This window comes from Gadus morhua, chromosome 16 (assembly GCF_902167405.1).
Source record: "Gadus morhua chromosome 16, gadMor3.0, whole genome shotgun sequence".
NCBI lineage: Eukaryota > Metazoa > Chordata > Actinopteri > Gadiformes > Gadidae > Gadus > Gadus morhua.
In genome coordinates this window covers 6124104-6148364 of record NC_044063.1, presented here as the reverse complement: position 1 = coordinate 6148364, position 24261 = coordinate 6124104, and the positions used below count along the sequence as shown (strand labels likewise).

The window sequence follows — 24261 nt, the reverse complement described above, 5'->3', positions numbered from 1 at the left end:
AAACCTCCAATAATACCGCCAAAGACAATGTTGTGTTCCTTGTGACCTCTAAAAATAGAAGTTAAAAATAGAGACGAACTGGTTTGTCCAAGCAGTTCCTTTTGTTTCATCTTATTGTTGAAACGCTAGAAAATACTTCATGCCTCTTGAACTATTATTGGAAGAGGAGAAAAAAAAAAAAAAAAAAGCCAATTCACTTGAGTAAACAATACAAAAACAACACCACCGCTATTGTCTACAGTTCGTCTAGAGACCAACGACAGAAAAAAAAACAACATAAAAAACGGCAGTCGATTCACTTGTCACGTTTATCAAGTTTACAGTCGAGTCCCCAAACGTAAAAAAAATTAAACCCGAGGTTCTATCGGAAGTAGGCTCTACTCATCCGCGGCGTGTTTCTCGCAGTCACGTTGACCCCGGAGCTCTCGCGCCTGGCCCTCGTCCAGGCAGCGTGCACGTGCGCGCGTACGAGAGCAGGAAAAACACTGCGCGGAGCAGCGCGTCGTAGTATAACATTGTGTCAACACTGGAGCCTGATAACCACAAGTCAACATGTTTTCAAACCAGAAGTGCGTGAGCAAACGGGCACGCCTGCGGGCCGACGCTGGCCACGGGCTGCAGCGGTGGAGAGACGGTGAAAACAACAGAGGAGCCGCAGCAGCAACCCGTCAATGCACGTGCACGGCCACCTGCTCCGGTGCTGTTTATTATCACCTGCAGCTGCCTCACGTGCACGCATAGATGGATGTGCACACGCACACTCATACACACACACACACACACACACACACACACACACACACACACACACACACACACACACACACACACACACACACACACACACACACACACACACACACACACACACACACACAGCTGGACAAACAGTGCACGTTAGCGTAGAAGCCCTTAACTGCCATGTTTGCGGACATTGTTTTCCGCCCTATCAGGAGTATTTGTTATGACCGGCTTGGCTGACTTGAGCTCGAGATGGATTTAACAGCGGGACATGAACCAAAGCCTCAAGCCCTGAAGCTTCTAGGTCAGGGGTCGGCAACTGACGGCCCGCGAGCCATAACTGGCCCGCCAGACATAATATCTGGCCCGCCAGATTATTCAGAAGTTGTTGTTTTTTTTATATTGAATATCTATATATGTTAGCTTAAATGTAAAGGGCCGGATACAGTGAACTTTTTTTTCTTTCAGAACCGTTTTTGAATTTAATTGTATCCAATTCTGCTACTACTCCCTGAGGGTTAGAGGCACACTCGTCACGGTCACGCGTAAGCTGCGAGGGGCTGAGCGGAGTCATTGGAAACTATGCAATATTAAATGAAACAAAACCCCTCTATAGGCCTATATACAAAAACCATGGCGACCCGACATTACGTATTTTTGTTTGATACTACACGTAGAGAAAGGCAGGAGCTGTTGACAAAAGTCCACAAAAGATTGAAGACGCCAAGCTCTGAGACATGCTGTTCAATGCAAGTAGAGTCTCTGATGAGGCTACTTCGCCCACAGCTCTTCTAAACGGTGAGCAGGCTAGGAACGGAGGTTTGTGTGTGTGCGCAATCAGTCAGCACCCGCCATGGTGTGTGTATTTGTGCGGATGCGTGTGGTTGCGCGCAGTCAATCAGCACCCTTCGGGGTGTGTGTGTGTGCAGTCAGTCAGCACCCTTCGTGGTGTGTGTGTGTCTGTGTTGTGTTGTGTTGTGTTGTGTTGTGTGAAGTGTGGTCAGAGTGGTCGGCTGCTTTTTTAGGTGTGCACTACTGCCCTCTCTCCAGCATAAGGCCTTTCTACACTGCCATGCCGGTTCGGTCGAGGCTTGGCACGCCTGGCGATTTCACTGTCTTATCTCATGTTTCCTGTGTAAAAACCGAGTTGGTAAATCCCCCGTTTGTCACGGCGTGGGCTGTCTTCACTGGAGAAGGCGGGGCTGCGCACGGACTCTGGACCTCTTTAGAATAATTTGCATATTCCCGAATGTTTTTATTTTTCTTTGAATGAAGACACCCGCATGCAAGAATGAGTTCATGTCTGAGTTCAGGCTACAAACGCGATTAACTATTTACAAGTCCAAAAACGCCATATTCTTCATTTTGCCGACCACTTTTGGTTTAGGGACGGGTTAGGATTTTTTATCCCGACAAAAGCCTCGTAAGGACAGTTCCCCTGCGTCTCTCTCGTAGATCGCACCACGAGAGACTGCGTGACCTTCTCTCACAGGATCAGCAGCTTGCGGATTTCACTTTCTCTCCAATTAGAACTGAACTCATGATATCGCTGCGTTGTCTCTGTGCAGACAGTGCAGAGACACCTCTACCCAACGTGATCAGGCATGACATTAACGTGATTAGGGCTGCACTTGTTTATATGCACGTCTTTTAAGAGTCATCTAGTGCTCGGTAGGCATAGTCTAAGCCAGCTGACGGGCCTGCGTCGCAGTTCCAGATGCACTTTCATTAATCAATTCCTTGAACTAGCCTTTGATAATGTTCTGGCTCGCCCCCTACTGGCTGGAAAAACAATTGGCCCCAGGCCAAACTTAGTTGCCGACCCCTGTTCTATGTGGTTACGATTCGGCTGGCTGGATGCTATACCCGACCTCTCCACACTTTCATGCCACCTCTGTTTTACCGACCGTCGGGTATAACCAACAGAACAAAGTCAGATTGCGCCAGCTATGGCGGTAAAATAAATAGACCAGACCACATCGTTTTTCCTTGTGATTCCACTGTTGATTTATTGGATTTATTGGATCCATGTGTCCATTTCAAGAACTTGTTTTTATGGAGTCTGGATCTTCACAATCATGCGTCAGCATTCCAAAAAAACTTTTGATCTTATTCATCAAAACCGATGCGTTTTCAAATGTCTCTGCATTAGTGTGAATGTAGACACCGCCACACACCAACAACACATGTGTTCTCCTTCAGCCCTCACCTTCTTCCCATGACTCTCCCTGGCCGTCTGTTCATGATTATTCCCTTGGACAACATGACTAAAACTTGCAGTAAGCAAGCAGCGCTGACAAACAATTCCTAGTAATTCAATGACGTAGTGGTACTCTTTAAATCATCTCTCCTCCAGAAGGGTCCAGCTGCAGGCTTGGGCGTTTCCGTCATGACACAAGAATGCCAATTAGGCGTTCCTGGTAGCGTTTCATCGACCAATCACAAAGTGTTTCAAAAGGCATACTGGGTTGCGCAAGGCATACTGCGAAGCATAGTCACAAGGCATACTATGCTTTCCTTCCTCAATGGCAATATCAGCTCTCTCATTAGATTTAGCAATCATGGAGCCTCCCTTGGCTATTGTTAGTTGTTTGCTACCCGTACTTACTACGACTACACTTATTTTGAAACTTCTGTTTGAGAATGGAGCATGGAGAGCCCTCTCCGTAGCCGGAGAGCCTGTCGGAGACCCTCTCCGTAGCTTATGGTGCGTTTTATTATCCATCCGTCTCGGAGGTCCGAGGACATTGCCTAGCGACACGCACGAACACGCCCCTTTTCCTCGGACGGCGAACTTGCTTGCTCGGTTGACCTCAGAGGAGACCGAGCAAGGATTCCAAGGCAGAAATAAAGATGGCTGCGCCCAGAGTGTCTTGTAAGTATGAACTGATTTCATTGTGTTTGGACCGCTTTGGTGGATTAAATGGCCATTTCAATCACTCGTATTACGGGAATACCTTACTGCATCCGTATCTCTGCCTATGGCCAATTATTATTTTTATTTTGGAGCGCCTGGTACTCTGCCAATGCTACCGCGATAACAGCTTTCCGCGTGGCGTCCATGTTTTTCTCCAACGACCGTCGTGCGAAACATAATCAAACGCTTGAATTGTGGGCGTGACCTCACATCCGAGGTCCGAGTCGGTTCGCAGAGAATACTAAAACGCACCATTACCTTCGCATCCAATATTTTTTAACTATCTGTCGACGCAACAGAGACGGCAAATACTGTGATTGGTCCTCTAGCAAAATCATTTCCGGAATCACTTCTCCAGTTTGACTTTGCACCTTATTTACTTTGTACTTTGTTTACTTTGCACATTAATGACCAATAAAACACCAAATAAGATTTGGAATCTTTGGACGTTTATTTACAACACTATTTACATGGTTTGTAGTCAACATATGAGATCAATCGGGCGGCGAATTGCATTGCGTATCTGACATCCCGAGGGAGAACTTTGAATGTTCGAGGGGTTTCCGTTGTTACGGGGTCGGATTACAGATAAAGGAGTCAGAGTAGTATTCTCTTAAATTTTAATACAGTTCAGCAAGAAAGGCGACGAAGAAGTTCCAGTCTGCGTAAACGAGAATCCCCACCACACGAGAACGCCCATTTGTGTCTGCATGGGATGATATTGCTATTCTAGTTCTTCCTTTTCCCACTAACTGGGAAACATGAATGGTGTATGAGTGTAGGATTGCGGGTTATGGGTCAAGCCTGAGAATCTAATTGGAATGTGACTCCCTGTACCTGTGTACCAGTCTCTGCATCAGTGATGAAGAGCTTCAGAAGGGCACTTAACTTACACTTTCAAACGCAACTACAACAACAACAACATCAACGTGACACCACAGATCCGGGATGGTCGTCGATGTGATGCTCTGAGCTATCTTATTGGCTCTCATGTAGGTCCAAGCGGCATGTCGGTAAGTGATGGGTGTGTGTGTGTGTGTGTGTGTGTGTGTGTGTGTGTGTGTGTGTGTGTGTGTGTGTGTGTGTGTGTGTGTGTGTGTGTGTGTGTGTGTGCAGGCAGGGATCTTAAGCTTCCAGTATCAGTCAATACGGTCCCAGCAGGCCGGTGAGTACTGCACAAGCTTTCTCGTCTCCGACGCTGCATGAAACATTGACGCTGACGACTCCCTACTGCTACCCACAACTACTCTGGTGTTGAGAGGATGCTGTTGTCAGCCCGGCAGCCTACCCTAGGCTGGCTCTCTGTAGCTAAAGCCCGCCATTGACATGTCTGAACGATAGCCTGCAGAAATTTAATATAGACCTTGGGAGGGTTATTGCTCATATCTACGTATATTGCTGCCCCCTTGGGAAGTCAGTGTCATGTTTTCTGTTCCATTATTTTTAGGATGTTGGTCTGCTGTTCTTTATTCTCTGTGGGTCGGTAAAGCCCTTGATGATTCATTTTGAAAACTGGTCCGCCTTAACTAAACCTTAAAAAGAGAACTATCGACACACATAATGGATTATTTATATAAATCTTCCCAAACAACACCGCGGACAGACATTCTGAGAACCCAACCGATGACGTCTGATCACAGCATTCCATCAATAGATAGCTATCGGTGGTAAACATAGATACTAAATCTCGGTGGGTGGGGGGAACACATATTTTTGATAGGGAAGGCGCTTGTAATTCCACTGATAGAGTCATGAGGAGTCACTGTGGGGATTTATTTAGAATCAATAAGCAGGTCACGTATCAGCCAGCGCGATCGGGATCCAGTCACCGTGAGGGGGGCCAATTAAATTATCCCGACACGTCTCGCAGGAATCTGAATGACACCGAGACAGCCTCCAGGGCCTCCAGAGAAACGATAACTTGCCTGTTCGACACTCAGCAGACACAAAGCCGGCTTTGTTGCGTCAGAACGGCAACAAATACCAAATGTGTTGCTTTCCTGAACAGAGGAAGAGACAAGTGTAGAAAGCAACACAAGACTTTCAAACATCAGGCGTGTCTGAAAAAAACTAAAAAAGGGGCGATTGAACGCGCGCGCGCGCACGCGCACACACACACCCACACACACACACACACACACACACACACACACACACGCACACGCACACGCACACACACACAAACAGCCTAACACAAAAGCTCCACAAACGAATTGTTGTGAGACGGATTCGTTGCCTGCCTGCCTGCTTACGCAGGCAGGCGGTCAGCACGGGCGCCACACAGACACAGGCACGATTCATTCGCTATCCACGTGAAAAATACGCTAAATCATCCACAGGAGATATTAAATATTTATACCAACCCTTGTCATGTCCCATATCTATATTTAACTGTGTCCGTGTGTATTTCATTACAAATCGTGAACGCCAACCCAACCCTAGGCAAGTCCCTGATAACTACAACTATTCGTTGCCAAGTTTGTCGTTTTTTCAGTTTGTGGGTTGGTTTTGGGTTTTGCATTCATTCATTGGCTAATTAAGTTGAATAGTAACTGGGTCATTTTTAGTTTTACTAGTGTGCTCCTGATCTGGGAACTGATCTGGGAAGTGGCCCGGGAAGTGGCCCAACCAAATGACACCTTGCGGTACACAGATGTACAACACAGGTTCACACATGGTGGTACTATGCTAAGTCATTCACTGTCTCTTCTAACACACTTCAATCTCCTGTCCATTAAAGTCTTGTAAAGGGTCCATAAATCATAGAGATATGAAAAAGAATAACACACCTGCAAGGCAACGAATTGAAAGTGAAACACCCAGACACACTTGCTCTCTCCCTCTTGGCTGTTACGAGAGCACTGGCTTCCCCAGGCAGATGGCAGGCGTTACTTATCTGTGTTTACATATGCAACGTCAGTTTACGTCCGCCTGGGCTGAGATAAACCCCAAATGGATCTTGGAGAGCCCGGGGAAGTTTCTAGAAGGTCTTTTGCAGTTTACACAGGGGGCTCTCTCCCTGGGTTCCACCTCGCTCCGTTGCTGCTGACGTTGAACAGGGCAGCAGCTTCCAGAGACAAACGTTTACGACACGCGTTTCTGCAGGACTTCTAATTAATACATCTCGCACTAAAGCCAGGCAAACGCTGTGCCAACAGGTCACGCCTTCGTGTGTGTGTGTGTGTGTGTGTGTGTGTGTGTGTGTGTGTGTGTGTGTGTGTGTGTGTGTGTGTGTGTGTGTGTGTTCAGAGTCTCTCGCTGGCTCTGAGGAGATCCAGATGCCCGTTGGTTTACAGACAGAAGTGAGGCCTCCACCTCAAATCGGAGTCACGACACAAGCACACATCACAAGTAACAAAAAAAAAAATAAGTACTGAGTACACAAAACAAGTACACTACACAAGTACACATCACACCGAGCCCAACTGGGTCGACACTCCGTCTTCCTCATTGACACGTTTCCTGTTCCACTTTCCTTTGTCTGCTTTCGGCTCCTTTTAAAGTCTTTCATCTGTGAAGAAGGGTCTGTAGAGCCCCATTTGAACCATTCTGATGAAAGTCTACATACACTGTAAATAGCTATGACTTCATCTGACACCTGACTGGAATCGATGTGAAACAACGACTGGACCCTGCCTTATCACTGAGTCCACACTCAACTACTGACAACGCAGAGCTGGGCTTCCCAAGCAATTCCTCAAAACACACACACACACACACACACACACACACACACACACACACACACACACACACACACACACACACACACACACACACACACACACACACACACACACACAGAGATCCCAGAGTCAGACCAAGAATGCCCTCCAGTTAAAAACGAGAGGCTTTAACCTCCAACAAATTCCAGAGGAACGAGACTTAAATTGAATCAAACTGAAGAATCAAACCGCTTGGGTTTTCCCCCCCTGTAGGTAAAGTCCTGACCTTGGACTGCAAGACACAACACGCGCTGATAAGAGCCAGTCAGACCCTACAGACAAACAAAGGAGGGGACTGGGAGAAGGTGCAGACAGAGGTGAAGCAGGAGGGGTTGTTGATGCTGTGATTAGCCGTGACGTCAAAACGAGACGTCTACTTAGAAGTTCACGTGAAACAATCTCCACTGACCTCTACACTGCCAAGGTGAACACCGCTTCTACACCTGTCTGTCTGTCTGTCTGTCTGTCTGTCTGTCTGTCTGTCTGTCTGTCTGTCTGTCTGTCTGTCTGTCTGTCTGTCTGTCTGTGTCCCACCTGCTTTGATACCACCTTTTATTAAGCTACACGCGGCTGTGGGGGTTCCGAGGATTCTCAGAACAGCCCAGAGGCATTATGGGTAATTACTGTGATACCTTTAGTTCTTAGAGCACAGTGTTGTGCTTATAAAGATCTGCCCCTTGGCACGGTCGTCTATGGTTTCAATACCACTCAATCTCATGGATTCAATATCAAATGGATTCACAACGAGAAGGATTTATTAGCACAAATCGCAACGTCTAGGTTGTGACATCTCAGTCGTATCAATTTTACAATTCACACAGCGTCAAATCATGGATTATGGCGACAATAAATGGCCTCATTTCCTGAGGTACGCATCGACTGAAACAGGTTCTTTAGCGCCATGGACCATGAAAGTCATCCATTGTGCGTGGCTGGCTCTGTAACCTTGCTATACTGCCGGGCACGGAGGCAGTGATATTGCCGTACCACTTGATGTATTTTGTTATAGCGTTTAGATGTGCCCTATTCAGCTCGTAAGCGTCGGTGACTCTTGCATGCATCACTGCGCTGTGGAACATGACTCAGCCAATCACAACGGCCGAATGAAAGCCGACCCTGTGTGTGTGTGTGTGTGTGTGCGTGCGTGCGTGCGTGCGTGCGTGCGTGCGTGCGTGCGTGCGTGCGTGCGTGCGTGCGTGCGTGCGTGCATGCGTATGCGTGTGAGCTCATTTAAAGCCTCACAGCAGTCGCTCTCTATTTCTGAGACCCGCACAAAACCCCAGCAGCACATCCCCCCCCCCCCCCTCCGCACCCCCCCACCCCCACCCCCCTCGGCTCCAACACCAGTACACATGAGCAGCTCTATTCACAGCAGGTCTATCATCATGCGTTCATTCATTTGGAAGGGAAGAGCGTTCTCCTTAATCACAAGTCATTGTATCATTTCCTCTGCTTTGTCCCGTCTATACTGTCACTGCTGCCACGGGGATTACATGCCGCGCTGCGTGAATCTGTACATTATATTCCGCTCGACGCTCACTAAACACTCTTTCCACGTCAATGGCAGAGGTCAAATGCCGTTTCCTGGCAGGGTTTCTTGGGATGACAGGATTGTGCCGATTTTTTGTACCTCATTCAAATGGTACAAAACTGCAGACTCTTTATGTCCAAATGTGAACAAAAAAGGTCCAATGAATTGACCGCTTCCTCAATGGTTTTCCCAGGGTTGGTAACGAACAGCCTGACCCAAACATGACTGAGACACACACACACACACACACACACACACACACACACACACACACACACACACACACACACACACACACACACACACACACACACACACACACACACACACACACACACACACACACAACCCTGTCTCCCCTGTCTCCCCTCCACACCCCTTCACTGGAGAAGGCACAGTTAATATCTTTCAACATCCAGACTATAACCGCTTTCATAAAATGGTTTTGATATAGTCAATAGTCTAAGTAATTCACAATGGTCCAAAGCCAAAAGTGACTTGCATCCCTGAAGTCAGCTGCTTTAAGGAGTGGGTAGGGGCTTTTGGGCATCTTGCTCAAGGGTTGCTGACAGGTAAGGCTGCGGATACTGATGATCAAGCCCAGAACCTTACAGGCCGCTTACCAGAACTCACGGTGAGCTACCTGCATGCTAGAGACATGATCCCAATACTGGACCTCTTTATCTCATTAATGTCATCTCTTTATCGTAATGTAACCATTAAGTCCGCTAAATGTTTATCCCAGCGCTCTTTTATTTAGTATAAGAAACAATCTCATGTAAGCGTTACGTTTGCGAGAGTCCTTTGACGTTGTAGGAACATCCAAGTCAGGTTCCCAGAGCACTGAGGTTATTTTTAAACTCCGGCTTTCGATTGGTTGGATGGGTTGAGTCAAGGGCAACCGGGAAGCATTTGGAAACTATTGGCTGAGTGTTATGTCAACTTGTTGGGTCACATGACACACTGTCCCCCTGGTGCATTGGCTCAAATGTTAAAAAAACCACGGGGCTATCAAAAACAGCTGTTGACGATGCGTGCAGATCTGATCTTGTTCAATCACATTCAATCGCGTTCTGGAAGCCATCCTCCCCCTCCTGCCCATGACAGCCTCCCTCCTTAGGCGGAGTGGGTCAACACAAGACCACAGTGTTCCTGCTCTACCAAGCCCTTAATCACGAGACAATAATCAATCTAATTTCCCATACAGCCCTGCTGCCAGACTATTTTGGGAGAGGGAATGAAGGCTTCTGATTGATGTAGATACATTTTTAGATCTGCAGGACGTTTATAAAACCTAATAAACCCCCGCCCCCCCCCCCCACACACACACACACACACACACACACAGACACACACACACCCACACACATCTAGGCACTTCCTGTAGGAGACAGGAAGAAGGAAGTCTGCCAGCTGCTGCTGCCGGTGCCGTCATCATCCCATGATGGACAGAATACACACGACGGAAAGAAATAAAAGACCCCTATCGAAAAACAAAAAAGGGTTCATGGCAAATGACAGGAAGTGGAAGTTGTAAAGGAGACTGTTTTTTCATCCCAAAATGAAGGCTGTCATGAAAAGTGTGCTGCATGATTTAAATTACCTGATGGACTAAGAGAAGGACTAAAGCTAATAGGAAGCACACAGACACAGATTAATTGACTCACCCCCTACCGCTAATTCTCTCTCTCTGTGTGTGTGTGTGTGTGTGTGTGTGTGTGTGTGTGTGTGTGTGTGTGTGTGTGTGTGTGTATTGACCTTGTAGTCAGTGGGAACTGTGGGCTGACCAATGACCTGGGGGGCACAGACTTCCCAGATCCCCTATGCACAACAACATCCTCACACACACACACACACACACACACACACACACACACACACACACACACACACACACACACACACACACACACACACACACACACACACACACACACACACGCTGCTTTACTTACTATTTCGTTATTTAGTTTTCACCCAAAACGGGGATTTCACACGCATGTCATTAAGGAGTAGGTAGAGTTTGGGTTGCATCCTAGTTCAAGCTTGCCTACCGCTTCAGGCTGCAGACACCGGTGTTTAGCACTGAAGCTATTTGTTGAGTTGTATGCTGTAAAGAGAGCAGAAAGGTGTGGAAGATGTCTGCAGGTGTTGAAGGAGGAGACATATCAGTTTAATCGCAGTTAATCTGAGTCAGTTCTGCTGCATATGAAATATAAATAATAGGACCCTGCTTCAGGGGGCTTGCATGTGCTTGTGCGTGCGTGGGTGTGTGTGCCGCTAGGTGTCTTTGTGCTTGTGCATGCCTCTGTGTGTGTGAGAACCTTGCAACGTTGATCAGGCACGACGGTGATGTCACCGGGGAGGCCGTGGGCTGCTGGATGCTCTCAAACGCTTCAGGGTAGTGACGGGCTCTGCATGACATCATCATCGACTAGTATTGATTGACACACATGGCGGGGGTGTGTGTGCGTGTGTGTGCGTCCGTGCGCGCGTGCGTGCGTGCGTGTGTGTGTGTGTATGTATATGATGGAGGACACCCTAAATCAAACATACGCGAGTCACACGGGGGGTGTGACGTGCAGCGGTCATACTCCTAACCAAATTACTCAACACTGCGTCATACACAACAGCTATTCTTAGAACCGGTGTTGACTCAGACAATGTACCTCCAAGCAAAATGGAGCGGACCAACAGTATGTGTTTCCACTCGTGGAAGTAATGCCCAAATACAAATCTTATTTATTTACTTTGCAAACAGGTTACGGAAGAATACGGATTATCCGGCCGGCAATCTGGTTATTTTTCGATTTCAACGGGAGGGGCTGACTTGATCTAAATTCATGTCCTAAACATGTCCTTGATGCCTCAAGGTGTAGCTTGCGATCTGGGACAGGGATCGAACCCAGTGCCTTTAAACTGGGAGTCGAATACACCTACCACTACACTATCACAAGGTTGTTGATGATATGGACGCAGCTCAACAAAGACTCTGCCTCGATGCACAGAACAGTGGCGTGGTCGAACTTAAGTAGCTCATTCTGGCCATTGTTTACAACCAGCATTCAGACCACACCCCCAAACACATCCTAGACCATGTTAGCCACATCGCCAACTCCACACAATGTCAGTAAATGATCAGTTATCCCAAAAACATAATGTTCTATCCTTACAGATCATGCGCGCCTGTGTGTGTGTGTGCCCGTCTGTCTGAGAGAATGCATGTTTATGTGTCTGTGTATGTCTCTGAATGGGACAATGACTAATTTGATTACAGAGAAAGTGAGCTAGCGAGAGGGTGACACAGGCCAGACACAGACCACCACCCCAAGCACCACCACCAAACAACACCCCCACCCCCACAACGTCCACGTTCACATGACAGTCAGTCTGCGACGAGGATCATGTGATTGAGAAGCAAGATAAGACATTGTTATGGTTGGGAAGCATGTTGAGGAGAAGGAGGAGGAGGAGGAGGAGGAGGATAGTCAACAGCATGGGTAAACAATAAGAGGGGGTTGAGGGAGGACAAGTCATGCTTGTTGCTCAGCATACACGCACAATCCCCGGTTTCCCTTCCCGCTCACGGGAGGCCTCAACTGCCACTTGGTGTCAGGCTGCGAGGGTTTGCATAGCATTTGCATGTTAGCCCCGCGGCAGGAGCTAGCAGTCACAGCACGCGGTTGCATAACCTGCACTCACAGGAGAGTCCCCCCTAGCCTATTAGTGTTATCATGTTGGATAAGGTTTCCCCCTGGCCTACTAGCGTTATGTTGGTGAAGCACCTACCCTACTGACTAGTGTGGCTGAAGGCCTACTGTAGGCTTACTGATGTTATGTTGGTGGAATTGGTGGTTATAATTGAGTAGGTCTCCTGTAGTCTAATAGTGTTGGTATGATGAAGTAGGTCTCCCTATAGTCTACTAGTGTTGTTATGATGGAGTAGGTCTCCTCTAGTCTACTAGTGTTGTTATGATGGAGTAGGTCTCCTCTAGCCTACTAGTGTTGTTATGATGGAGTGGTGTCTACCAGATGACTTAATAGTAGAATTAGTAGTAATACTACAAGTCTTCTGAAGCCTCAAGCACATGCATGCTTTGATGAAAACAATAAGGTCACAACAAGGTTTTACAACAATTCGGGTGACAGTGGGAGAGTAACAATTATGGTGACTTCAACTTTTGACATTGTTTTCAATCATGTCATGACCTAATGAACCCAAAATATCAACTGGAAGAATATGGGGGGACCTTTACTCATCAAATTGTTTAACAAAAGTTATCATAAATCTTTTACGCATGAGTAATATGTAACAGAGACACATAGATTTGGTAAAACAGTGCCTGGGAAGGGCACACACACACAAACACTTTAAGCGGGGAGTCGGCATAACAAACTCGGCCACCATAAGTCAACTGTAAAAATGTGCCTGTAAAGGATTCAAACCAACCCCTGTAGAAATACACTGAAGTCGCCATCGGAAAGCTTAATCCACTTGAGCAAATATGTTTCTAGTACAAAATCTCTGTCGGACAACCGGAAACAAGGGGTAACTCCGCCCCTTTTAGTTTCTGGTTTCCGGCCCAGCCTCTGTCCCGCCTCCTCCCAGAAGTTGGGCTATAACATAGTAGGCTGGCTGGATCCCAGATTAGAGTGAAAGGAATCCAAGATGAGCAGATTACTGTTCACAAGTCTGTCTGACTGTGAGTCAATCTGGCTATCTATCGTCTATCTATCCATCCATCTGTCCTCCCGTCTGTCCTGGAAACACACACTCAGGCCTCATCCCGTGACACTGATTTTCTCCTCCTAAGTCTGTCTGTTTGTCCGGTCGTCATAACGCCCCGCATCCCGCGGACAGGAGAGAATGACACTATTATCTGTCCTCGAGATTGGGTGAGCAGTAGGAGAGGGCATCGAGAGGCAGGAGGGGGAACGAAGGAGGGCAGAGGGAGGGGGGGTGAGGAGGAGAGGTGAGGTGGAGAGAGGGTGAGGAGAAGGGGGGAAGAAGAGAAAGGTAGTGATGTGGGGGTGAGGGAGGAGGAGGAGGAGGGAGCTTAGGAGGGGAGGGGGGGGGAGTGGGTGAGGAAAGAGTCAGGAGGATGATGAGGGAGGGAGGGAGGGAGGGAGGGAGGGGGTGAAGTTAGCCTGTTACATTAGAGTGCTGAGAAGGCAGAGGCCTGGGGTGAGAGCATGTTGTTTTCCAGGCTGCTGTTGATACAGGACCGTACTGCAGCAGAGCCTCTTCCACTGGACAGGGCCGGCTGGGCCCTGAGTAAACACACCACCGCTGGAAGTGGCAAACGGCAAGGAAACGACAAGGGGGCGGGGGGGGGGGGATTGAAGACACTCGGGATGGTTGATACATTGGTGGGGGGGGGACATGAAACACAGGAGGATGACATCATGGCACAGCCAGCCAGTAGAAAGAGGAGGCGGCAGGGTAAGGCTACACCATCCGTAAACACCAGACAGCTGTATTTATGGGAGATTGTCTCATGGTCCAATCCTATTATGTGATTTAGTAAGCATCTCCCTGTAGCGGCAGCGGCACCACCTACCTAACTAGCCTAGCCTAGCCGAGCCCAGAGAGACTAGAGAGGCAAGGGGAGGGCTAGACTATTGTTTAGAGAGGTACTGGAGTTGGCACACACACTTTGAACATGATTACTATAACATGACGATGATGATTAGCCATTACCTCATCGCAAACATGCTGCGAGTGGCAGATGGGACACTCACAGAGTAGAGCTTATAAGAGCTTTTTTACGTGAAGACCGATTTCAAGATAGGACTGTTCAGAGAAAAACCGTTACCAGCAGAGAGACACACACACACACACACACACACACACACACACACACACACACACACACACACACACACACACACACACACACACACACTTACGTAAACACGCGCGTACTCACTCACACAGCCAAGTGCATGCCAAAATACATGCACACTGAATTTCTCTCTCTCTCTCACACACTTTCTCAAGAAAATGATCCAAAATAAGTATACACGCACTCACGCGTGTGCGCGCACGCGCACGCACACACACACACACACACACACACACACACACACACACACACACACACACACACACACACACACACACACACTCACACACACGCACACAAAATAGATGAGACTAAATGATCCAGATGCCATTGGGATGCACCTGCTAGATCGATATGGTTTCTGATCAACGCTGAGCGCTATTCATAATGCACATCATGACTACTGCCATTTGTGTAGAGAACAGCGAGACATCTGCGATAAATATACAAATGAAGTAAAGAAATAAACTATAAAAGTGTATTTTTCTTACATATCTCCGGAGTTTCTTCTCCGGCGGAGACTTCCTCAGCCAGCCCTGGAAGATGACCTCTCCCCCGCTCATGGTTCTGGATGGGTCCTGCAGGTTCTCGTTGATCATCCACAACCTCTCTCTCCCTCTACCGCATGACGGGTCCCGGAGAGAGCCTGCCGTTCAAAGTGTTTAGCAGTGTTTGACACTCACTGGTGCCGTCCGCCTCCCCATTTGATAGCACACCGGCCGGGGCTCTTTCGGAGCGGTTTTATTTGGTCCTACGTACCAAATCCTACTTTGGAAAAAAAAAAGAAATGACAGCGCAGCTCGGCTGTTGTGGCTTTGTTTTCTTCTTACGCAAGAGCGGATCAGAGCAGCGGCTGAGCTCAACTGATTGTAGGAAGTATTGTTGGGTGTCTGCAGTTTATTTTCCCATTCATACCACGCCCACTGTAGCACAGGGATGGGCCACTGGAGATAGAAGACGGGATGGGAGAGCGGTTCCTCTCGTTTAATGAGTCGTGGTCCATTTCAATGGTTTGGTATTACTGTTGAAATGACTTTGAAATATATATTAACTTAAAAAATAGATACACTATAGAAACCTGTTAAAAGTGATTTTAAAGCGTTTATTTATTAAAACAAAGAAAACAGCATGTTTATATTGGAAGCTATAAACTTCTATGTTTATAGTTCTATGGTTAACGGGAACACACCAGTTGTTTAATTTATAGGTTGAATGTTCACACAGCAACAATTCTGGATTTATTATCAAGTGGTTGAGGAGGGAAGGAAAAAGGCGCCATCTTCTGGAAAAGACAATATATGACATGAAGTCATTAGCTAAATATACTGACAGTGTGTGTGTGTGTGTGTGTGTGTGTGTGTGTGTGTGTGTGTGTGTGTGTGTGTGTGTGTGTGTGTGTGTGTGTGTGTGTGTGTGTGTGTGTGTGTGTGTGTGTGTGAAAATAGAGTACACCAATAAAACATTTTAAACACCTATAAATGTGTATTCGTTGCAAGAGAAAAGCTGCAAGACATTCCACATTTGGATGTTGTTTTTTTACAGTTGACAAGAATGGGAGAATCTGGGGAAAGGAATGACATCTTTAATGTTGTCAACTCCCAGGATGCACTGCAGGTATCTCTCGAACCCCATCCCGAAGCCCCCGTGAGGGGCAGAACCGAAGCGCCGGAGGTCTAAATACCTAGGAAGAAGAAGAAGGGAAGAAGAAGAAGGAAAGAAGAAGAATCTGGCATTAGGCGTTAGCCACTATGCTCATTGTCTTATAGGAAAGGAGCATAACGGCTGTGCTACTTTGCTCATATAATCATGTGCCATGGCCAATGCTACTTAGCCGAAAGCATCAGACACTAAGGGCAAAGCTACTCGGCTCATAGCAGAGTACCCAATCACGTGTGTGTGTGTGTGTGTGTGTGTGTGTGTGTGTGTGTGTGTGTGTGTGTGTGTGTGTGTGTGTGTGTGTGTGTGTGTGTGTGTGTGTGTGTGTGTGTGTGTGTGTGTGTGCGCGCAATGTATTGTTGTTGTTTACCAGTCATACGTGTCCTCCATGCCAGCCCTAGGGACACAAAATAAGCAAGAATTATTTCATCACATTCTTAAGAATAACATTAAAATAACACAAATCAAATCAACGAAACACATTAAATTAATGGAAAATTGTGTTTCTTTCTCTGCAAGATGTCTACCAAATCATGGTATTATTCAACGTTTATCTTTTTGTCATTAAGATTTTGACAGCCGACGTTTCAATATAACATATGTGACGATATTATGCATAACATGATCATTATGAATGTGATGGCTGTCCTTACTGGGCCAGGCGTGCGGTCAGCAGGTCGAGTCGGTCCTCTCTCAGCGACCCCCCGCAGAGCTCCCCGACCCCTGGGACCAGCAGGTCGACCGCAGCCGCCTGTAGACCAGAACCCCCAGAGACCAGAGACATGTTCATCACAAGCATTCCCACGTTCCCTCCCTTAACCATACTGCTACCGATGATGCACCACGTTAGGCTTTCCGATCGGTCAATACCGTCACCTTAAAAACAACCTTTTTAGATAATAGTTTGTAATGTTCTAATCCATGAAAGAGGTAATTGTTACTCCTAACTCTCTGATGTTATAAGGTGAAGGTCTTGTTCTGGTGGTTTCCCTTGTCAGATTTCAGATTCAGATTCAGACTTTATTGTCATTGTTCAAACTTGTACAATGAAATTGGGGTGGTGCTCACTCACCCATAGTGCAAAATAAAGCAGTGCAAAAATACAAACACAAACAACAGCAAAAGGCACAACAAATATAAATATGCAGACATAAAATAAAAGTGTCTTTTTTTAAATAAATAAATATGGTAGAGGATTTCACATGTCCATTGGGGGGGGGGGGGGGGGGGGGGTGTCAGGCGTTAAGTAGACAAATTGCCCAGGGGTAGAAGGTGTTCCTCAGCCCGTTGTGTTGCTGTATTGGATACCGTATGAAGCGGGTGGTCCAGGTTGTCCCTTGCGTAGAAGGGCTTCAGGTCGTAGGGGTAGTCCGTGACGAAGACGGGGAGGTTTCCGCAGTGCTTCACCAGGAACTTCTCATGCTCCGTCTGGAGGTCACAGCCCCACTGGAGGTCAAAGGTCAACAACAGGTCAATGTGGCCAAAAACGGTACTGTTTATACTGGTGTCAAAGTATTGCACAGGTGTACACCGGTGAATTCATATCACATCTCCTTGGGGGGTAGGGTTCAGGCATATTGCTCAGGTAGGCTTTGGACATTGGGGATTTAACCCAGTACCTTACAGATGGGAGTCAATCTCTGTAGCCACTACACTATCCTGTCTACACTATACTGTCATATAGGCAAGGCAAGGCAACTTTATTTATATAGCACTTTTCATACACAAGGCAGACTCAAAGTGCTTCACATATAAACATTGCCATAGAATAAATTAAAATAATAGATGAGTAAAAGAAAACGTATGCAAAGAAATTAGTAAAATAGAAAGTTAAAAAGGCATTTTAGTAATAAAATAGAAAATAAAGGCAAAGTTAATAAAGCTTTTTAGAAAGTGCAATGTATTTAAGATTTAGCAGAAAGCTAAAGCAAAAATAAAAGTCTTCAGTCTTGTTTTAAAGGTGCTCAGAGTTGGGGCAAGTCTTAAATCCTCAGGGAGTTTATTCCAGCTATTTGTTGCATAGTAACTAAATCCTGCTTTAATATAATGTATTAAGGTACCCCAAGGGCCTTAGTAGGATTCAAGGGGATACTTTGACCTCTTCTAAAAACAAGAATATAGAATGAGAATCTGCAAAAAGTAGAAAGAAAATTAAAACAGAAACAGCTACATTTGTCAGTAATGGGATTAATGTCTGAAACCCCTTTGGTTTTTTTAAAACCCTATTAGCTTCGTGCTGGTTGAATTTGAAATTGGCTGAACAAATCAGTACATCAGTAAAAATAGTTTGAGAGCCAAGTGTATCGCTTACAGTTGTTGGAAAGACGAAATTGTGTGAGGATCGGTTGAGGATGTCAATGGCTTCTGTGTAGCTGATCCTGGGTCACATTCAAACAAAGGTTACAGTTAAGCTCCTCCCACACACTTTAAGACACAATGTTCGTTTGCACACTTAAATCTCATTTAAACGGGTTACTTGTTTTTACTGTTGTAGACAAATCTTCAAGCATTTCATTCCCTTAATAATATTTAAACACATTTCTACAACACTTTAAGACACTGAAAGCACAATTAAATAATGAGTGCATGTGTCTTCCTCTGTTATATTAATGTGCACGTGACAATAAGGTTGAAATGTTAATGTATCATTGAGGTAAGTGATCATGTTGTCGTCACTCACACAGTGAAGCTCTCCTTCAGCATGGCCTCCACTACGGCCTTGGATCAGGGACGAGAGAACACAGTTAGAAACGAGACGGCCTCACACGTCAGAGTGGCCTTAGTTTGAGATATTTGGGGTTCCCATTAAACTCCCAACACTGTTTCTGACAAGGCCACTTGTGTTCCAATTGCAAATCAATACATTTTTTGGCACAATACTTTGAGTGTAAACACATTTATACACAATTAAGTTTCATTTGACTTTTTAAAGTACATTAATAACGTAAATATAATGATAAAGTATGGCAAATGCAAAGCATAGCTGAACAGAAAGAAAAAGACAGATCCCTGATTTGTTTTTCCGTCGGGGCTTAAAAAGTACTTGGTTTACGCTACCAAGCCTTATTGAAGTACTCAGTACTCACAAAACTCCTCTTGTAGTTCCCAGAACCAGGTACCTAGTCCTTGGCAGCCCATATCGTCCTACTGAACCCTGGGAGTACCCAGGAACTACCCACCCTGTGCCCGGGTGAGACCCGCTGGTGAAACAGATCCACGTCTTCAGAACACCGGTCCAAGACCTGCTCCGTAACACTGCGGAACAAGTCCTCCATCACCTGTTGAACCAATACCAACACAACACCACCCAACCCGATGGAGTAAGGAAGACCCCGTATCATGGAATACACTTAATCAGTCGACACCGCGTAGAGGGTGCCTCTACACTAATATCAGGGATGGCATTTAATAACACGGGTTAGAATAGTATTGATATACCTCCCAAAATTAACCTGACAAATTACTAATATCACATGTGATAGATCATTCCATAAACTAAGACAACAACAAAAATATTGTGTAGCATTGCATAGCTAAAATGCTACCCAAATGCAACTTCCACATAGCTTTAGGGTTACCAAACTGAAATCTTTGGCAAGGGGAGGAACATCACCCTGACCCCAGGGCTTTTGTGTTAGAGGAGGAGAGGCCCACCTTGGTGAGGTCTTCCAGGGACTGTGTGAAGGCCAGCTCGGCCTCCACCATGTAGAACTCAGCTAGGTGGCGCCGGCTCTGGGAGTTCTCGGCTCGGAAGGTCGGTCCGAACGTGTAGACACGGGAGAATGCCCTGGGAGAGGAGAGGAGAGGGGGAGAGAGGGGGAGAGAGAGAGAGAGAGAGAGAGAGAGAGAGAGACAGACAGACAGACAGACAGACAGACAGACAGACAGACAGACAGACAGACAGACAGACAGGCAGGCAGGCAGGCAGGCAGGCAGGCAGGCAGGCAGGCAGGCAGGCAGGCAGGCAGGCAGGCAGGCAGGCAGGCAGGCAGGCAGGCAGGCAGGCAGGCAGGCAGGCAGGCAGGCAGGCAGGCAGGCAGGCAGGCAGGCAGGCAGGCAGGCAGGCAGGCAGGCAGGCAGGCAGGCAGACAGACAGACAGACAGACAGACAGACAGACAGACAGACAGACAGACAGACAGACAGACAGACAGACAGACAGACAGACAGACAGACAGACAGACAGACAGACAGACAGACAGACAGACAGACAGACAGACAGACAGACAGACAGACAGACAGACAGACAGACAGACAGACAGACAGACAGACAGACAGACAGACAGACAGACAGACAGACAGACAGACAGACAGACAGACAGACAGACAGACAGACAGACAGACAGACAGACAGACAGACAGACAGACAGACAGACAGACAGACAGACAGACAGACAGACAGACAGACAGACAGACAGACAGACAGACAGACAGACAGACAGACAGACAGACAGACAGACAGACAGACAGACAGACAGACAGACAGACAGACAGACAGACAGACAGAGGAGAGGAGAGGAGAGGAGAGGAGAGAGAGAGAGAGAGAGAGAGAGAGAGAGAGAAAGGTGGTTTGACTTTGTAACTCTCCAGATCTTCTGGTTCTGTATCTAAAATACAGATGCTGATAATATTACAGTAAATCATACCCACAGACACATGCAATGAGTTGGCAGAGAAAATAAACAGTGAAAAAGGCGCCTAAACATTGTTTGTGAGGCTGAGATTCTAGGTCTCTATAACACATACGGAGCAGTTCTCTTGAGTACAGGTGGGTGGATGGCTGGGTAGGGGATGGTTGGATGGACGGACAAACTGACAAACGGATGGATGGATATTCCTACCCTGACATGACCTCTAGATGCAGTTGACCAGATACGGTCAGGAAGGCAGGAACTGAGAAGAAGTTCTTGTCTGGTTCAGTTGTCTGGCCTGAGGGCTGTGGTAAACACAAACCATTCATACAAACATGAAAACAAATACATCAACTTGTTCTAATAAGATTGCTAACACACACACACACACACACACACACACACACACACACACACACACACACACACACACACACACACACACACACACACACACACACACACACACACACACACACACACACACACACACAAACAATTGAAGACTACCGAACCAGCACATTCAACTGTAGTTTTAGATGTTCCACATAAATAATTGTTTTTAATAGACAATTGGTCTCTGATTTTCAAATTTGAATGCCACTTGCCTCCACCTGGAAGAGTTCTCCTGCTCCTTCACAGTCATTGGAGGTGATCACCGGAGTGTGAATCTGGATAAAGCCTCTTTCCTGGATAGGAACCACAAGAAGGGATACATTTGGTGTTACTAACTGAGATGCTCCTCATCTAACTGACTGGAAATGATGAAGACTTTGATCACTATTTAGTGTGCCAGCTAAACAGACTGAGGACATTACTATTATACAAATTTCAACAACTAAGCTTTTGGTTGTTTGTAATATCATTATATGTCCGCCAATTTTTGGCCTCTATTGCACCCCTAACCGTCCCTGGAACGAGAGATCCATCTTCTTCGGGTCATCTCAAGGTTTCATCCCTCTAGATTTTGTATTTTTTCCTCTTGCCCTTTAGAGGGCTTGTAGGGTTAGCGCGTGTCCTAATATGTGGGCCGGTGAGGCCCATGGACACTGTAAAGGTAATTAAGGGAGCCAAGGACTGGAATCGACTTGACGGAGTTCCTCACCGTGAAGTGGGAGTGGATGGCCGCAGAGGCTGCGCTTCTTATTCTCATCATGGAGCTGAAGACGTTGGTCCTGCATCTCATGTGAGGATATTGGCGGACATAGTCAAGGCCATGTCTCTCTTTGATTTTAAACGGAAATTCCTAAAAAAAAAAAAAAAAAAAAAAAAAGAGTGAAAACTTTAGGGTCCAATGGCGATAGCACAACAAAACATTTCCAGACCATGTTACTGTGTCTTCCAACTATGTTTGCCTTACGGGAACTAAACACAGATTCTTTGAACTACATTGTATTTACCAGAGTGTCACATCCTCCAACTACATTGATTTGGTCGGCCAGCAACTCCACTGGCTGCTTCCTGCTTGGGCTTTGCTTCAGACAACCGGTGACTTCAACAGCACTCCCAAACGTAAGCAGGCTAGAAATCAACAGAAAGACAGAATTACCAGAGGACGATACCGTGAAGACACACATACACACAAACACATATAGATTAAACACACTCACGCATCATTGAGCTCAGAGCTGGCGACTATCTGCAGTGGCTGCAGACAGCTTCCATCGTTCACATGCACAAACAAGTGGTCCTTTTGAGACCTGACGGACCGAACCCAACCCTTGGAATTGAACAAAGCAACAGAGCCATTAAAAATATGGGTTGTCTCTCAGATACAATATAACAGTTAACATAACAGTGTATAACACATTATACAGTATTACATCTTCTTTCATATATATATTTACTTGTATATCAATATTTATATTGTAGTGTTTTCAAAATGTTCTGAATTCTTATGACGCAATATAATTCTCTCTATTTAGATGGGATAATGTTTTGCATTGCATGAAGCCCTATAGAAGCCTCAGTAGTATGTATCCAATGCAATGCAGAGTAATGTCAGTTCTATACAGTTACAACACGAACAGATTTTCTCTCACATCAATTGGAAATGCATACATAGGATGATAACCATAAGCATCAAATGTTCACATAAAACGCTGTACCTCTACTGTGATGTTGGATCCCACATCTGACCCTTCAAGTGCCTCTGATACTCTGAGCTTCTTTGATGACTTCTTGCAGTAATGCCGAATACTACATAAAACTGTCCTCCGAGATAAGGACACATTCAACACAACATCTACTGCTTTAATAGCGGCGTTAAACATCGAGTCTGCTAAGATTGATAGGTTGGAGGATTTTCCAATTGTGCGACAATGCTTCTTATTAAAAGTTTATTTTGTTTCATTGAGCATTACCGTTGACTTTCACGTTGTGTCCTGCTTGACAGGCACTTCCTGTTGGGGCTCGTTGCTGCGTTCAAGTCAAGTGGAACTGAAAGCGAGTTAAACACACGCAAACGGTTACAATCCAATTGTTACAGAGTGTTTAACATCAGTCTGTAAATACAAGGCTTTTCACCGTAGATTTAATAGTTTTGGGAGCAGTGTCAATGATCCAAACGGCGTTAAACTTCAACATATTTGTATTGCACATCGGTGGGAACGAACGCAGCTTATCCTGATTGGCGCGCCTCAGTCACATGCTCAGTCACAGGGGTTCGGTGCCCAACCAATGACCTGTATTTTTATTTCCTACAAAAAAGGCTTGATGGCCCAGGGAACTGTAGTTCTCTTAGTTGGAACATATTAATTCCAGACATTCCCACGAAACAAATACTGTCACTGCATAGAGTATTGCAAAACATTATGTTTACTTATTTGTCTTGAAGAGGTATTTTCGATTCATATAAATGATAACCTTTTACAAGCTGGAATGTTAATGTCCACTTAATGTTCAATTAAACATTATTAGAATAGAGATGCAATACGAATGAGTTGCTCATGGTTTTTATATTGGCTTGAATAATAAATACATTTACAAAAAAAAATGTTGATTCATCATATTGTATCCATTTGCCTAATATTATATTTTCTTGTTTCTTTGAAGTCCTCTCCAATCCTCCGGATGTTTGTGCAGACTCATCTAATGAAGTTTTATCTGGCCTAAAATAAAATATAATGTAAGCAGATTTTACGGACATTGCCATAGTTAGCCACATGGAAAAACAAATCCAGGCATGAAGCCGTGATTCATCAAACACAACGAGGC

At 46.0% G+C, this 24261-nt stretch overlaps 2 protein-coding genes across 6 annotated transcripts in view; both read right to left on the bottom strand.

Annotated features, from left to right (window-relative positions):
• Positions 1-15656, bottom strand: part of gab2 (GRB2-associated binding protein 2) — a 45887-nt gene extending 30231 nt beyond the window's left edge. The window contains exon 1 of one of the 3 annotated variants that reach the window (XM_030380502.1): positions 15252-15656. In XM_030380502.1, the coding sequence (XP_030236362.1) occupies positions 15252-15359 (108 nt within the window). In that variant the 5' untranslated portion in view covers positions 15360-15656. The remainder of the gene's footprint in view (positions 1-15251) is intronic. The other 2 variants (XM_030380501.1, XM_030380504.1) reach the window with 2 other exon arrangements.
• A 185-nt stretch (positions 15657-15841) lies between these two features.
• On the bottom strand, positions 15842-23671 carry nars2 (asparaginyl-tRNA synthetase 2, mitochondrial). Of its 3 annotated transcripts, none has more exons than XM_030380507.1 (15): positions 23572-23661; positions 23154-23484; positions 22656-22765; positions 22446-22566; positions 22151-22291; positions 21654-21734; positions 21256-21350; positions 20071-20203; positions 19596-19694; positions 19097-19134; positions 18728-18794; positions 17725-17862; positions 17070-17167; positions 16787-16813; positions 15842-16441 (listed from the first exon to the last, which is right to left on the bottom strand). In XM_030380507.1, the coding sequence occupies exons 2-15, from the start codon at positions 23316-23318 to the stop codon at positions 16297-16299; spliced, it is 1458 nt and encodes a 485-aa protein (XP_030236367.1). In that variant the 5' UTR covers positions 23319-23484; positions 23572-23661; the 3' UTR covers positions 15842-16296. The 3 variants fall into 3 exon arrangements, with proteins under 3 accessions (XP_030236367.1, XP_030236369.1, XP_030236368.1); XM_030380509.1 differs by having other exon boundaries at positions 23409-23484; XM_030380508.1 differs by having other exon boundaries at positions 23409-23671.
• Between the last annotated feature and the right edge of the window lie 590 nt (positions 23672-24261).

Bases quoted from the DNA above. Each gene is read 5' to 3' on its own strand.
- nars2 (XM_030380507.1), bottom strand. From the start codon at position 23,318: ATGTTTAACGCCGCTATTAAAGCAGTAGATGTTGTGTTGAATGTGTCC. The intron at 19,695-20,070 runs GTGGGCCTCTCC...TTGGTTCAACAG, and splicing joins CCCTGGAAGACCTCACCAAG to GTGATGGAGGACTTGTTCCG. The intron at 16,814-17,069 runs GTAAGGACAGCC...TTGTGTCCCTAG, and splicing joins CTGACCGCACGCCTGGCCCA to GGCTGGCATGGAGGACACGT.